Below are 17,500 nucleotides of genomic sequence, written 5' to 3' on the forward strand. Positions count from 1 at the left end.
CTCTCTCTCCTTCTCTGTTCTTTTTTTTCTTCTTTCTTCTCTCCCTCCAACTCAAAGAACCCCGTCGTCTCTGGGATTACATTCAATCTTACTAACGCTAATTCAGATCGGCACCAGCCTGGGGAGGAGAGAAAACAAGGGGAAGGCAGGGGGAGGAATTGAAGAAGAAAAAACACATAAATAAATAAATAAAGCAAACAAACAAACAACTCCGTGGAAAACGGAGAGAGTGTTTATTAACACTCCTGGGACGAGAGGGAGGTGAAGGCTGTAAATAATTAGCGCAGGAAAGTCAGAGCTGGCTCGTTTAATCTTGCTGATGGAAAAAGCAAATGTAATTTAGTGCGCTCTGAGTAATTTAACAGTGAGCATGAGTTCCTTTTAATTTCATTTTGCTCAGCATCAGTCTCTCAAATTAAATATTTTTTGTTGTTTACAAAAGTAGATCTCCGCCAAGCCGCCGTTGTTCAAAGTGCTGCGGTGAAGGCGGCTCGGGTGTTGATTCATCTCAGCTTGTTTTGCTTGCGCTGCTTACCAGGGTAAATAATTGGCACAAATACACATCTTCCAAATTGCATTGAATTAATGGTGCCACTCCAAGTGTAGTGTAATACTATGACCAAAAAAAATTGGAAATGTATTTTTCTGGTCCGTAACCATTATATCACAAATTACTGTTTATGCATTTACTCTTATTATACATATGTATGAACTAGCGTGTCTTATAATGTTATTGCAGCATTGAGGAAAGCCCAGAGGAGAGCCAGATGTGCTACATATGGGATGTAACAGTGCAATAAGTTTAATGTGATACAGTTTTTTAGTACATTTGTTTCCAGTCTAGTCTAGAGGCAAGCCTTTATTTCTGCACTAATGTGGACATATCATAGTTCTTAACTTGATAGAGTTATGAATAGTCAGTTTTAGCCGTATATCTTTTATCACCCAAGATAAAATTCCCTACACCTAAATCATTTAAGATTGCAGTATTATTTTTTAAGATGTGTAACTTCTACCATGGTCCTTATAACGTCAATTAATTATATCAGGTCAGTTAACGATGAATTCTATTCTGTGAATTCTATTCTCTCTCTCTCTCTCTCTCTCTCTCTCTCTCTCTCTCTCCCTCCCTCTAGCTCTGTGTTTTTATTTCTTCATAATTGGCATGTTTTTAGTACTTGGTGCCTGTCTCTGTTAGATGCGTGCTGGACTCGTTTTAAGTTCTCCTTCTTCTTTATCCGCCCCCCACATGGGGAGGGAACAGCTCTCTCTCACTCCCTCTCTCTATCATTCTCTCTCCCTCCTTCTCTCTCTCTCTCTTTATCATTCTCTCTCTCTCTCTCTCTCTCTCTCTCTCTCTCTCTCTGTGGTGCTCACTGCCGCGGGTTTATCTTGCCCTGTCAGGAAGCACTGGGTTAATTACCACAGCTACCCGTGGCATTAAAGAAGGCCTCCCTCCCCATACTGATGCTGCTTGGCTATGGCAGAGAGAGAGAGAGAGAGAGAGAGTAAGAGAAAAAAGGAAGATAGAGAAGAGGGGAGAGAGTGAGAGAAGAAGAAGAGAGAAAGAGGGACAGTGAGAGAGACAGAGGAGGATAAGCCCTCCTGGAATGGAAGGCCTTATCAGGCAAAGAGAGCCGACCACCAGCACTGCTCTCAGCAGCCTTATCAGGTTTGTGTGCACAGTGCATAGCACCGCATCACCCACCTCCCCCATTGGTTTAAGCGAGGGGAGGCGCGCTCCCATTGGCTCAGCACAGCAGCGGGGTTTAGTCGGTGGTGCGCTGTGAGGCAAGTGCGGGCAGCCATCTTGGTCGGGTTGTTGTCAAGTGTAGACTCCACAAGAAGTATTTGTGTATAGGGCTCCAGGTTTAGCTCAGCTTATCACTTCTTATCTAACACACCCTTGTTATATTTCTCCCTGACCAAAAGCAATACACCCGTCCTTTGAACACACAACACTCAAAATGACTCACACGCCGCCGTATCCCACACAACACAGAATGAATACTTTCTGCTTAATGCGGTCGATACAAAACCCATTCGCACTGCTCCTAAATGAACTTGGACCACACAGACTGAAGGTGGTGCGAGGTTGGTGTTTGTGTTGTTGGCAGCGGAGAGCTGTGGGAGGACATGCGCCTGTCCTGAGGAAGCAGCAGGCTTATCAGTGCCTCCTAAGCAGCAGTAAATAGATTTCAGAGGTAATGTAAACATGCTTCAGGGCTCAATCTCTCTCACACACTCTCACACACACACACACACACACACACACACACACACACACACACACACACACACACACAATCTCTCTCTCTTTAGGATTATGTGCGTGTGTGTGTGTGTGTGTGTGTGTGTGTGTATACGCCTGGAGGTGCAAGGTTACTGCTGTCAAGTATGTTCTTGGCAAGTTGTGTCCGCAGGGCCTCTCTCCATTGACATGCCACCTCCGCATGGATGAGACTGGACACATTCTGAATTAGCCTGTGTGTGTGTGTGTGTGTGTGTGTGTCAGTTTTCCACTGTCCTCAGAGTAATGTCAGGTCTCTACCTCTCTCTCTCTCACACACACACACACACACACACACACACACACACACACACACACACACACACACACACACGAGCACACACACAGGCTGAGGTTAGAGCAGGGCTTATGTCGTGCCTAATGACAGCACGTGAGGGGGCGGCCATGGCATGCCACGCTGGCTGGATGGATGGATCGGTAGGAAGGCTGAGACGGGCGATGACGGGAATGGCAGGGCCCGTTGGCGGTGGCGGCGGCGGGGATGAATATTAATGCTGGCTGTCTCAGGCAGGACTAATGATGGGGAAAATTCCCTAATAAAAACTTGATGTGATGGGCAACGACCCGCGGGGTCACTGGAGACAGTGAAAGTTAATAGTGAGCGGGCTAAGTGATTAGAGGGAGAAAACCCAATCCAGTCCAGCAGGCTCTCTCTCTCTCTCTCTCTCTCTCTCTCTCCCTCTCTTTCTCTCTCTTTTTCTCTCTATTTCTCTCTTTCTCTCTTTCTGTCTGCCTATTCCCAATAGTTGAAGGCATGGACTCACGAGCACAGTACTGCAGTGTATTGTTGTGCGTATGTGTGTGTGTGTGTGTCTGTGCATGTGTGTAACAGTATACAAGTCAATGTGTGTGAGAGTGAGAGCAGAAGAACTATTTGAGAAAGATAGAAAAGAAACCTTCCTTTGACAAGGTCACTGCCATGTTTTCCCTGCTGTTGAAATTAAATCCAATTTTTTTTTTCACGTTGATTGAATGGCACCCTCTCACAATAAAGGCTCTGCCTGAATTAGCTCTCGAGCAGCCTATTATAATCAACTCCCTTTGGAAATTTCATTTTTATCTCATCCGTTTATGTATTCATTTGTTTTGATTTCTTAACCCGTCCAATTTGAATATTCATGAATGAATTCATTCATTCATCCAGTCTTGCTCTCCCTCACCCTCCTCCTCCCTGTGTTATCTCCTCGTATATCATTCCCCACGTGAGTCGGTCCCATCGCTCACTGTACCACGCGCTCCACAAAGTCCTGGACTGGCAAGCAGCAGCACGTCTGACGTCATAGCAACCGTGTGTATGTCAGTGTGAGAGAGGAAGGATTCTCAGCCGTAAAAAAGACATTCAACATCACTGCTAGATTTGTTTGAGTGTATGTGTGTGTGTGTGATTTGTTCTGATGTTTGTGTGTTTATGTGTATTATGTGAATTTGTGTGTGTATGTTCATGCGCACATGCATGCATTTGTGTGTTTGTGTGCATACATGTGTGTATGTTTGTGCATGTGTGTGTGTGCATTATGTGCATTTATGTGTGTGTGTGCGTGTACGTGTATACATATGCATTTGCTGTTCTGTGTGTGTGTGTGTGTGTGTGTGTGTGTGTTTGTGTGTGTGTGTGTGTGTGTGTCTGTGTGTGTCTGTGTGTGTCTGTGTGTGTGTTTGCCGTAATTAAAATACAACACAAAGTGGACCGGTCCCAGAGGAGGTGCCATAATGGCACAAACAATGCAATCAGATGTATTTAATTGTCTGAAAATCAATCTGTCCATTAATCTTTGATTAAGCTAACATCTGCTTCATACCTCACCCCTCTACCTCCAGAAGAGGATGCTGGGGGGGGGGGGGGGGGGGGGGGGGGGGGGGGCGTGTGGTGTTTACTCACACAGATGGGACTGGGGGATCAGTTCTCTTGAATAAATCAGGAGGGAAACAACACAGAGACGAGTCGATGTTCTGCCGCGCGCCACATTGTTTTGCTCTAGGCTTGCTCGTACGGCGTCTATTTTTTAGCAGCCAGCTGTCGGGCGTCGTGGCAACGGTGTTTCGGGTTACCTCGTGGGTTTCATAGATTTAGTTTAAGGTCATGGCCCTAGCAGCGGGAGATTGTGTAACACATTATTTTTTTACACGCCGTTATTAAGGAGCTGTGGGGAAGCAACCCCCCAACCCCGAAAAAACACACGCTCATAGATGGACAAACACACACGCGCGCACACACATCCTACCGTACTGTGTGTCACCCCCACTTTCTCAGCTGAGAAGGATGCCCCGTGGCACCATCTGCCTGTGCCAGGCACCACCGCAGGGCTCTGTCAGCACATCTGTCTGGGAGAGCGTCTTGGCTGACAAGTTATTTTAAAGATAGACTCTCCCCTCCAGATACATACACACATCTGAAGACAAATAAGCACACACACACACACACACACACACACACTCACATACATAGGAATGGGTTTAAAAAGGTCTGGAAGGGTGTGTGTACGTGTGTGTGTGTGAAGAACACTGCATAGCACTCATGGTTTCTTCCCAGTTTTGTGGAGTTTATGGTCTTGGCCTCTGGTGTTTGTTTTCCAAATGACAAAGTAACTGTTAAATATGGAATACATTAAGAACAGCGCCCTAATTGGGGCGTTCATGTGTCGCTTTTCAAACTCTGAATTTCAAAGTTATGACAATCATAAAGGAACTCCCATGCAAAGGCACTTCTTCTCTTTCCAGTTCCCTCAAACTCTCTCGGCAGGGAGATTCCAGAAAGAAAATATCATATATAAAAGGGGAATGTGGTATAAATCTAGAGGTCCGATACTATAAAGGCTTTATTATTTTATAAAAGTCCCCCCCCCCGTCCGCCTGTGACTCTCTCTCCCTCTCTTTGCCCTCAACTCTGCTCTTGTCTCCTCCCTCCGTTCCACCTCTTTTCAATTCCAATGACTGGAATACTGTGTTAGCGGTCAAAATTAATGTCGTCTGGATAAAGTTTTACATCGGAGAGGAAATTACTTTCAGATGTTGGACTGCTGCAATAGGATAGGGGTGGAGGGAGGGACCGGGCGGCTGAGGGGAGATCAGGCCCAGTTATATTGGGCCAGACACCAGACTAGTTCCCCCCTCACGCATCCCCTCTTGGCTGGTGGAGTAGACGTTTGCCTTATGTCACAGTGCAGACTGTCTGAATCCCCCCGGCTGTCTTTTTCCTCCTCCTCCTCCTCCTCCTCCTCCTCCTCTTCCCTTTTTCCCCTTCTTCTCTTCGCTCCGAAGAGATGAAATGACAGCTGGACATCAAGCAGATGCTGTGTAAATTAGATGTCGGATGTCAGCGGACCCAGATCCTTCCGTGCGTGTAATGACCGAAGCTAGTCAGAAAATGTCTCTCTTCATTTCCCCACCATCTTACCACAGTCGACCCCGATATTTACACATACGTCTAAGCGCGCAAGAATATTTGTATTTAACGGGTACACCTCAAACAGGAGCGATTCACACTCATCTTGAGGCTTTTAAATGATTGCTGGCTTGGGTCGTAACAGTGTCATTCTTAACCTCCTGTAACAGCAGAGAAACTATTAACAGTATCCCTCGACTATCCCCTTCATGGTGCCTGTTACGATTTTTACCCATACAGCGCACTGCTGTAGATTGCATTATTCGACCATACAATGAAGGCCTTGAGACTAATGACTGCAGGCTCCTTGTGTGTGCTGTCTGGTTCAGCTGACCCGCGAGTGAGCAGCTGTTGTTGTGGTTTGTCGTTTAGATCTATGGTAATGGCCGGAGGCCCGAGGAAGTGGATGTTTGATTTTAACAGCCCCTTTGTCGCACTAAGCCAGTCGGACTGGACACTATCTCCGCTTCCGATCTGGAAGATGGATGACCCAGCGTGCAGTGGCCAGCAGACAGGGAAGTGGGAGAAAAAAGCCCTCTCTGTCTGTTTCTGTCTTTCTCTTTGCTCTCTGTCTCTCTCTCTCTCTCTGTCTCTCTATGTATCCCTTTCCCTCTTTCGTTCTTTCTGTATTTCTTGCTATGCCGATCTCTTACTCTCCAGAAGAAGTTAGAATCACTTTAAAGTCGATAAAAAGGAAATAAAAGTGATAAAGTGATGGGCTCTATTTTGGCCTTCGCAAGCTTTTGTTTTCGTATCGGTACACGGCTTCTCCCGGTCTCGCCGACCTCAGAGTCGTTCTCATTGGCCCGTGCTCTGACTCCATGTCGTAGGGATGGAGGGGTGGCGAGAGAGGGGAGATGGCTGAATTAGCGTGACTTAGCCTGCTCACCACACCGCTAACCCCAGAGCTCCCCCCCCCAACCACAGCCTTGCTCCCTCCCACATATCAAAAGGCCCTGGGCTGAGCATGCACTGTGCCAAGACGTCCGACCTCCATTTCATGGTGGCCAAGCAAGGTCTCAGCCCTTGCACTGTCCCTCTCTCCCCCTCCTCTCTTGTTCTCTCTCTCTCTCTCTCTCTCTCTCTCTCTCTCAGTCCTCTGTCTCCTTTGCATGGGCCTGCTCTCCCTCTCTCTCCCTCCCTCCCTCCTGCCCTCTCTGCACCTCCCTCTTCTCCTCTCTTCACGGCAGGGAGGAGTACGAGAGCTCCAAGATGGCAATCAAGCCTTGATTTGCCAACACGTTTCCAATGATTAAAATGTAATTAGCACTAGCGCGCGCCTCCTCCCCGGCTAATTTCGCCGCACGCTGTGACAGGCAGGCGGCCGGCGGCGGCTAGGCCCATAAGCAGATGGAGGAGACAGCAGCGGGAGGGGAAAAACACATTTTGCCGCACGATGGTTTGCATCAGAAAACCATCAGGACACTCAGCTTTTTACAGAGAGAGGGAGGGAGGGGGAGAGAGAGAGCGAGCAAGAGAGAGAAAGAGAGGGAGAGAAAGCAGGGAGAGAGAAAAAAAAGCCCTTGGCGGCAGCACATCAAATTGGCACTGTCAAACCTGACCCTGGCAATGGCTGCCATCCTTCAAGCTGTCCCCTTCCCACCCCCACAGACTCTCACACACACACACACACACCCACACACACACACACCCTCGCCCCCGGGTGGGCAGCCAGGCTGGCTGGCAGACAGGCTAGCCGGCAGAGAGAGAGAGAGAAAGAGAGAGAGGGAGAGAGAGAGAGGCTTCTGCTCAGCTTTAACTCCTTCGGTGAACCTTTGAAAATGGCCAGATAAGCACCCTCTGGCTCCATAAGTGAAGCGCATATCAGCGCTAATTAATTTAATGGCCGTCAACGTCAGCGGTGATCATGTATGCAGGACCAAACAGCCAGAGGAGCCAGAGGAGCCAGAGATGAAATTATTTAGTTTTTATCGTTTTTTTAAAGAATATTCTCCCATGTGTGTACACATGTATGACCTCCACTCGGAGCAAATTTGCCGTTAATTTGCAAAACGGTGACACGAAACATAAACAGAGCCGTCAGCGTTCTCTTCTGAAGCTTCTGTTTTGGTTGGCGCCCCGCGTGATGTGTCTGCCTTTGAGTGGTGACGTGTTTGACTTGGGCCCTCTCCGCTGCGAGTGCGTCCATAACAGGCACTCCTTTTTAATGCACCGCACGCATGGTTCTGTCTGATGTGGTCCCTTCGACGAAAAACAGTTTTTCATTTTTTAAGGGGCGGGTGGTGGCAGGGGGGAGTGTGTTTTGGCAGGACTTCCTGGGTGAGCCGATGGCTGAACTGAATTATTTAACCGTCTAACATTATTGCTGGTATTTCTTTGTAGCCTCACAACGCAGCTATTGCTCTCAGTTGGAAGGGTTTCAAGACCAGAATAATTCCTCCGCGGTGGAAAAACAAAACATTTTTTATGGGTTTAAGCTTGACGGAGGACCACCGGACCTATACAGGGGCCACAGGGAGTTTGCGGAATGGGTTGGTCAGGATGAAGAGCTGGGGTCTTGAGGGGTGGAGGGGTGGCGAAGAGGCGGAGAGGGTGGGGGCATCAGAAAGTTGCGGATATCGTCCAACAGTAACAGCCCTCAGCGCTGGACGTGATGTTTGACATTCCACCGTTACTTAAACCAAACACTGAGGTCCGGGCGGACAGTGCAAGGCCCGGCCTGTGTAAACACACCCTCCGCCCGGGCTGCACGGATCGCTTTCAGCGGCGGACCCCCTCCGAGAGCTAATGCCTTCCTGATTTTTCACTAGCGCATTAAATAACTACACCTCTGGAGCGGGGCCTGTCCTGACTGCCCTGGCTGCCTGTTAGGGAAACAGGCCCTCAGCGGGTCGGAGAGGTAATGCTCATGTCACGAAAGCACACATGAAGTGTGCAGAACATTTTATATTTATGTTATAGTTTGGATTCTGAGAGGTAGCGATAGCAATTTTTCTGCATCCTTGATATTGAATTGTATTCATTTTGCAGTGAGCTAAGGCTGCACAGCACAGCTGTAGTGGCCATGAATACAATGGAAGTCCATTGGATGAAGATTAAATTGTCATAATTTGTATTTCAGAAGTTAAACATGTTTAATCGATTCTTAGCTTTTTAAGTATCAAAGTAAATCTGTCCTCATTGTCCAGTTTCCAATATTCTGTGAAAGCTATTCTTCTAGCTCATCGGTTCCCAAACTGGGGTACGCGTGGTTCAGGGGGTACGCGGGGAGAAAATTTTCGCCATAACAGAAAACGGACGGAATTCGCAGAATGTACCGTTTGAAACAGAATTGCAACTTTCAGACGGAAACATCATTTTGTGCATCAAAATCGCCCAAATTCCCCTGTATTTTTTCCTGCAAGGCTGTATTTCTTTCTTATAAACACAACAACGATCGCAACGATGAACAAGCATTAATTAAAAAACAAGAGAAAATGTCACGTCTGTGCTGAACTCCGCTCCGGCCACGCCCCCCTATTCAACACAGACCTCCGTAGCCTGTCAAATGAATTCGCTCATCTTCCCAATCGCCTGCAAATAATGTTTTTTTAGTCTTCTGTTCTGTTGATGGCTGGCAAACAACAACCTTAGAAGGTTTGGGTCACTTGTGGCACATATTATTCACTCATTTTAAGCCATCAATCTACCTCTGGGTGAACAAAATGAGCCGAAACGGATTAAAACGGAATTAAAGTAAAAGGTGAAAAGGAAAGCTTTTTTTCTTAAACGCAGCTGGAGATTAAATGTCTGAAGGGGTACGGGCCTGTAAAAAGTTTGGGAACCACTGTTCTAGCTTATCAGCATAGCTAACACTCCCAATTTGAATAGTAAGATAACATAATCGGTCCATGTAGCTGACACATTGGTGTAAAACTTCATCTAGTATATTCACATTGTCCAGTTAGATCTTTATGTAGAAAATAATTAGGAGTACTGTTTTAGGCCTTAGCTAGCTAACTACCGAATGCATGTAAGTCCTCGGTTTCCAAACTGGGGTACGCGTACCCCCAGGGGTACGCAAAGTGGTTCAGGGGGTACGCGGGGAGAAAATGTCCGCGATAACGGAAAACGGACGGAATTCGCGGAATGTACCCTTTGAAACAGAATTGCAACTTTCAGACGGAAACATCATTTTGTGCATCAAAATCGCCCCAATTCCCCTGTATTTTGCCCTGCAAGGCTTTATTTCTTTCTAATAAACACAACAACGATCGAACGATGAACAAGCATTCATTTTAAAACAAAACCACTGAGAAAATGTCACGTCTGTGCTGAACTCCGCTCCGGCCACGCCCCCCTGTACACACACACCTCCGCTACAGCCTGTAAAATGAATTTGCTCATCTTCCCAATCGCCTGCAAATAATGTTTTTTAAGTCTTCTGTTCAGTTGATGGCTGGCAAACAACAACCTTAGAAGGTTTGGGTCACTTGTGGCACATATTTTTCACTCATTTTAAGCCATCAATCTACCTCAGGGTGAACAAGGTGAAAAGGAAAACTTTTTTTTTTTAAGGGGGGGTGGGGGGGGGGTACGTAGTTGGAGATTGAATGTCTGAAGGGGTACGGGACTGTAAAAAGTTTGGGAACCACTGATGTAAGTGAATGGAGGGGTTCAAAAAGAGTCAGAGCTCAATCTAGAATCTGGAGGTAAGCATCTTCTGTGCCTCTCTTCCCTCACGCAGTGAGAATTGAACAGAACTAAAAGGATAGATTAACTCATTTATTGTTTTGTTTTTGTCCTCAGCCATTTTTCATACCTAGCTCTGGGTCAACGATGTATGTTGTGCAGATTTGGTTATCACGTGTAAAGTGAATGTGGCAGGGAATGGGAGGTAGGGTCAGAATAGATTATGTTTTTAAAAAGAAAAATAAATAATTTCATGCACATGGAGATAGAAGTATGAGTCGCTGAAGGATAGCCAGTCAGTGAGCTCCAATGCAATGACAGCTCTGATGTGCTTTTTTCCCCCCAGTTCAGTGTTATTATTGTTATTTGTTCCATTTCATTCATGGCTTTATGTGTGAGAAATGGCTCTAACTTCTCCATTTTAGTGAGGAACAAATTGCCTGCCCTTGTCTGTCAGGGTTGATCTTAAGATTTTTTACTTTGCTCATTATAAAGGTATTTCCATTTGATTTAGTTTTCCTTTCCTTTTCCTCCCTCCCTCCCTCACTCTCTCTCTCTCTCTCTCTCTCTCTCTCTCTCTCTCTCTCTCTCTCTCTCTCTTTCTCTCTCTCTTCTTGCCGCTGTCTTTGTACCGCTGAGAAATTTGCATACCTCTATTCTTGGAGGTGGGAAAAAAGTAATGACAGCAATTTCTTTCCTTCTCTCTCTCTCTCTCTCTCTCTCTCTCTTTCTTCCCACTACCCGTGTGAGTGTCTCTCGTTTAGAGGCACCTGCGTAAGCGACAGGCAAGGCGATGAGAAGCGAAGGAGAGCAGTTGATTAAATCATCATCAAGTCCCACCACAGAAAGTCAATTCTGCTCGCCGTCTACAATGATATCCTTTTATCCTAAAGTAATGAGCTATGGCACTTTTGCATCGGGTAATGCGATGAGTTCTATTAGCGCGTTCCATTTGCTTCACAAGCAAGGGCAGAGCCATTCCGCTGTGCTCCTATCTCGGCAATCAAAAGCAATTGGCTGGCTGGCTGGCTGGCTGGCTGGCTGGCTGGCTGGCTGGCATAGGCAGGGAAAGGAACACGACAAGAAAGAGGGAGAGAGAAGGAGAAAAAGTGAGAGAGAGAGAGAGAAAGAGAGAGAGAGAGAGAGAGAGAGAGAGGGAGATGGAAGCCGGGGGTCTTTTTTATGGATCACAACACAGTGGAAAAAATAAATTTGCCCATTATTTTAACTCCGCGCCTGCCTGATCAGAGGCCCTGACTGAGACTGGAAAAGGAAGAGGGAATTAATGAGGTCTGTGATGACGAAAGGGGGCTCATGGTCTCACACGGGTTATCACTTTATGACCAGCCTCGTGAAATAGCACACTGTCTGTGTGTGTGTGTGTGTGTGAGTGTATGTGTGTGTGTGTGTATGTCTTTGTGCGTGCAAGTGTGTGAGACTCTCTATGCAAGTGTGTGTGTGTGTGGGTGAGTGTGTATGTCTGTGTGTGTCTGCAAGTGACTCTCTATGCAAGCATAAATATAATGACGTGATGCGCATTACAGCAAGTACATGTGAACAAACAAGATGAACCGTTTGCCTGATCGCTTTTGTCTTGAAAGGAGGGGATGAGGAAGAAATTATGCTACTGAGAGGGAAAAAAACAGACCGACAAATTGAGAGTGTGTGTGTGTGAGAGAGAGCGAGAGAGAGAGAGACAGAGAGAGAGACAGAGAGCGAGAGAGATAGAGAGCGAGAGAGAGAGAGAGAGAGAGAGAGATGCTGAGGAGCAGTGTTTGCTGTGTGCGTTTATTGCCCTGCATAATGTATGAGGTGCAGAAGCTGGAGCTGGCAGTGGGGGCCGGGGGCCAGGGGCCGGGGGCAGGCAGGCGGGGGCCCATAGAGGAGGGAAATAAGGGGTGGGGGGGTGGGTGCTGAGGGAAGCAGAGGCGTAAATTGGATGCAGTGCCCCTGCTGTGCTCACAGGACCCTGTGCTGGGTCAGCCAGCCCAGCCAGCCCAGCCTGCTGCCAGCAGAACAGCTCCCCCTTTATGTCTATTCCGCTCTCTGGTCTAGCTCTCTCTAGCTCTCACTCGGCCTTTTTCTCACTCTCTCCCTCTCTTTCTGTGCATTCTATCTCTCTCCCTCTTCTCCTGTTTATGGGCCCGATAAATATGTGTACACAGTACATATGGGTATATGTATGTATGTATGTATGCATGTATGTATATACTATGTGTGTATGAATGCATATGAATGAATGACATTATGTAAGTATTGATCTACCTATCTATCAGTCTATCCTACCTTTCTGTGTCTGCCTGTCTATCTGTCATTTTGCTTGTTTCTGTTTCATATACTCTTCCTGTGTCATTGGTGGGGCCTTGGCAGCTGCCGAGCGGGCTCAGAACCCAACTCCCAAGCCTGCCAATCAGTACATTCTGTGTGCTGGCCTAAAACTAGCCCCCCCCCCCCCCCCTCCTTTTAATTGGTATTGCCCCCCACCCCTCACGCCCCATGTACCAGTCCTCATTATGGACTCCAGTGGCTACGCGCTCCCGGACCACAATGCACTTCTTCAGGGCCAGCCGTCACTCCACACATCACTAATTAGTTGATAAAGAATCAAGCGGACCTTGAAATTGAAATTGGAAAGCTGAAATCCAGCATTTCTTGTAAAAAATGTGCCTGTGTGTGTATGTGTGTGTGTGTGTGTGTGTTTTCTAAATATCTTACCCTGACATTGGCTTGTCATATATTCCAGATGTTAAGGTGCTCCTTTCAACAGCGCCTAAATAGATCCTAGATTTATTTATAGATTTAATTGCTTAAAGATCTGTTCAAGATTAGTATTTCTGTCCTTGTTTAGCCATTGATGTGAATTAGCTCAGGCATAGTGTTATAAATCATTTGCCTCATCCTCAGCTCCATGGGCCCAGGAAGCAGCTCATTCTTTATAAAAGCTTCATTTAATAGTGCCTTTTCCCTGGGCATAATGATAACACTCACTGCTGCTCAGGGCTTTATGAAACCCTAAATGGAACGTGCCAAACTGGTCGCGGCTAACGAGTTTCTGTGCGTCGATGTAAGTCCTTAAGTTAGAAGTGAAATGCTGCGAGGAGTGGTGATTAGCTGATTGGCGCATTAGCATAGCATAGCATTGCGATCACTAACTGTTTGCCCCTCTGTTCTTTTTGCAGTGTGACAGCGAGAGTGACCAGGAGGACAAGGTAAGAAAAGAGACTTTCCTTCCCAGGTTCTACAAACCGCGGCAGGCCTGGATGCTGCCTTCCCACCAAGAGAAACCTTTATTCATTTTTCAGCACTGTGCTCTCAGCGAGAATCCAATATTAGACTTTTTTTTCCTTCAGAGTGTGCATTTCTGTTTAATTAGAATTAAATATCTCGTTAATAACTGTGAGAGGGGTTTAATTAACGGTGCATTAATTATGAATGACTAAACGGCGTGCAAAATTTAAATGGAACCATTATGAGCCTTGTCGGTTTCTCTGTCTTTACTCAATGTGTTATCTTAAGAGTACATATTATACTGTGCATTCTATTAGCCCACCGTGGACTACTACACATTAGGCTTGAGAAATGAGCTTTTGAATAAAAGATATAGTAGACATAATGTCGTATTATCTTTTCAGAGATAATAGATTACTAACGTCGCACTTAAACAATTGTGTCGAGTTTATATTTGATGTGATTGTGCATCAGCCATGGATGTATCTGGAGGACTTGTTTACATTTCTTTGCCAGTTTTTAATAAGCTCAGTGGCTCAGTTTCAGTGGCTTTTCGTCTCCATTACTGCGCAATTCCTGACAAACACAAATTGTCCTTTTAGTATTTTTAGTATTTTTTTTTAAATACAAATCAGACTCAATTCTGTCATAATTATCCAGCGAGCAAGTGTCACATTTTGTTTTGTTATTGTGTTCTTGTTTTTATTTTTTACTTACTGCTTTGTGCTGTCACTTCAAATTAGCATAGTGTCATAGCAAGTTTTTCTCGTGTGGGAACGCAGATCACACTCCTTAAGCTTCTATTACTCTGATGGTTTGTTTTAGGCAGCCTTGTGTGTGAATCCTTTATGTTCCCTTGCTTTGATTAATTATGTGTCAGACAAAAAGAGGACTTTATTACACAAACAGTGGCGCGTGATCAGTGGCAGCAGCCACAGATAAACACCCTCTCCTTCATGAGATATCTCATAACGCACTGGCTCCCTGTGAGCATGCAAATAGCCCATGAACACATTTGTCTTTGCAGATTGCGCGCCTGTGTGTGTGTGTGTGTGTGTGTGTGTGTGTGGTGTGTCTGTTTGTCTGTGTCTATGTGCATGTGTGTGTGTATGGTTGCAGAGAGCTGTTGTGGCACATGATATGCGTATATGTGCCTCTCTCTGTGTACCCGCACACACACATGCTCTTTTACAAGGTCTCTACAATTTCGCTACACACACATTGCTCTTCTATAGGGCCTTTGCTTTGGCCCAGAACACTGCTCCTCGGAATAACATGGGAGTGCCCCTAGGCAGTGACAGGGCTCTCTGTCTTTGTGTTCGTCAACCCACAGATGAGGTCACCCGTCAAGACACATGTCATTTAGCCTGCCCTCCCCTCCCCTCCAGCCAAGTAGCCCCCATAGGGCCAATACAGCAGCACCCTGATACAGAGTCGCCTCCGGAGGCGAACCGCACGGAGGAGGGCTTGCGGAGAGACAGAGGACCCGTTCTTGTCCACGTCCGTCCGTCTTCCTGACATGACACAGACACATGTCCCCGTCCCATTTAACCCCGCGTCTGGGGGGAGGAAGCGGGTTGGCTAATGGGCTCGTGCAGACAGAACACAGGGCCCACTGTCCGCTATCAGCACATCAGCGGGGTCGTCAGCCGCGTTAGCCGGCACCATGCGTCATCATTCATCCACTCTTCCTCCGTGTCTTTCTATGTCTTCGTCACTCTCCTTCTCTCACCATCTCTCTTTGGCTCTTTGTTTTTTTTGTTCTGATATTTGAAACAATCACAGGCTGCTTCCGATGGCCAGCAAGGGTAAATATTATGTTCCGTGCCACAGTAAGTGTGGTTCTACATTCTACACAGTACGACACTACTACAGATGAGGGGCACCTGAGTCAAGAAGAAAAGAAACTGACCCACTGAGGCACGCAAAAGGTCTTTACATTTGTCGGTGAAAGACAGGTTGTGACCACAAACAATGTCTGTGTGTGTTTGTGTGTTGGGTGCATGTATCACTGAAAAAGCATATATGTATGTATGTATGTATGTATGTATGTACTGTATGTATGTACTGTATGTATGTGTGTGTGTGAGAGAGAGAGAGAGAGCGAGAGAGAGTGTGTGTGTTTGTGTGCATGTGTGTGCATTTAACAGCCCTCTGACATCTCGTTTGTGTTGCGAGCGGCGTCGGCGTCGAGATTTATGAAACGGTCCGGTCTGTGCTCTATTCATCAGCCAGCGCCTGCCGGTTCCAGCTGGGCCCCGGCTCCTCCCGGCTCCTCTCGCTCGTGCTCCCGCTGCTAGATGAATTGGCAGCAGCCAGCCGGGCCTACCGCCAGAACCACCCACCCCCCCACCCCCCCTCCAACCCCAGACATTTCTTTGGCTAGCGGAAGGCATCCCATTCTGTTCCCTGCCGTTCCATGTGGGCCCGGAGCCCAAACCGGGCCTCTAGCTCCCCTCCGCCTCAGACAGTGTGGAGGGAGGGCGGTGGTGGGCTTGGGGGGGGGGGGGGGTTGTGTCATCTCTGCCAGTCGGCGGGGGTCAGGTGGGTCTATTCATTAGCGTTGGACAGGTAGGGCTCTGTCTGTTGATTAGTGGCAGCTTGAGTCTGGCAACTGAGGCCACAGCAGTGGCAGGTGGAGCAGTGGCTGTGCTGCATGGTTGGAGTTTGGGGTTGGGCAGGCAGGAAGGACGATGTGTGTGTGTGTGTGTGTGTGTGTGTGTGTGTGTGTGTGTGTGTGTGTGGTGGGGGTGTTGGGATGCAAAGATCCTTTAGCCTCAGGTGCCTTTGATGTGTCCAGCTCCAGTTACATTCCCTCTTTTCACGGTGCGCTTAACACCAACCCAGGGTTTTTCAGACATCTGAGACCAGTTAACCTCAGACGAGGCAGACGCGAACGTGACGTGCTCACAGCCAATGTGAAATCTGCACATGTTTTCACAGAATCACACACACACACACAAGGAAACTCCCCTACTGCTTTCTTATTGCTGTGTTGCGAAATATTGCGGGTGTGAGATTGTGTGTGTGAGCATCTGTGAGTGCAGTGTCTGTCAATACAAAATATGGTTTGTGTTTTTCCATAACCACACGCCATTAAGACGTTTCAGAATGATGCATTACAGTATTTGAATGATAGGTTTGTGCACTTAAAAGGCAAGCCACGGCACAGACAAGCCTTCTAGCACGGATGGAAAGATAGGCAGCCAACCCAAACTGCGCTGCTAAGAGCTAACTGAACTTCTTAAAGGACAGCTCCAATTGGCTGACCTCATGGGAGGGGAAAGGAGGAATGTATTTTCACAGCTTTTAAACCACTTGTTAATTCCAAAGTGTAAAGTTTTGTATTCATTTTTTTCTTCCTCTCTCGCTCTTCTTAATCGTGCGGTTGAGATTTCCTGGCACCTTTTCAGACATTGTTGGTGAACTCTGAACACCCACCCCCTCTCTCCCCACACACACACACACACACACAACCACAACCAACTCCCACCCCACACCCGAGACCATGCGTCTGTCTCTTGTGTCGTTTCCCGCTCGCCCACTCGCTGAGGCCACCAGCCTTAAATGCCATTTTGAAATCGCTTTGGCTTTTATATTAATGGCTTGGCATGGAAAAGCACTGTAATTTGGTGCGCAGCACATGGCTCTTAAGGGAGGCAGGAGCTCTAAGTGGGTGCTTTAGCCGAGCAGGCGATAGCCTGTTTGTCCTTGACACAAACTAAAGATCCAAGCCGGTGATATATTGGCTAAGAGGTGCCTCACGCTTTACTTTGTTATTTTTTTATTTTCTTTGTGCCGCGTTTAGCCACGTTTGCCCCCATGTCATCATAAAATAGAGGAAGCTCTTTCTCAATCACTGGACAGCGGTAGTGGTTGACGTTTATCGTTCATCTCTCTTTCTTTTTTTTTTCTTCTCCTCCATCTCCTCACTCTGCCGAGGCGTT

At 47.0% G+C, this 17,500-nt stretch overlaps 1 protein-coding gene across 8 annotated transcripts in view; it reads left to right on the plus strand.

Moving 5' to 3' along the window:
• The window catches only part of auts2a (activator of transcription and developmental regulator AUTS2 a), a 357,002-nt gene that overhangs the window by 227,684 nt on the left and 111,818 nt on the right, over positions 1-17,500 (plus strand). For all 8 annotated transcript variants that reach the window (XM_042708443.1, XM_042708446.1, XM_042708444.1 and 5 more), the window contains exon 5: positions 13,505-13,534. In XM_042708443.1, the coding sequence (XP_042564377.1) occupies positions 13,505-13,534 (30 nt within the window). The remainder of the gene's footprint in view (positions 1-13,504; positions 13,535-17,500) is intronic.

The sequence above is a fragment of the Clupea harengus genome, chromosome 8 (assembly GCF_900700415.2).
Source record: "Clupea harengus chromosome 8, Ch_v2.0.2, whole genome shotgun sequence".
Classification (NCBI taxonomy): domain Eukaryota; kingdom Metazoa; phylum Chordata; class Actinopteri; order Clupeiformes; family Clupeidae; genus Clupea; species Clupea harengus.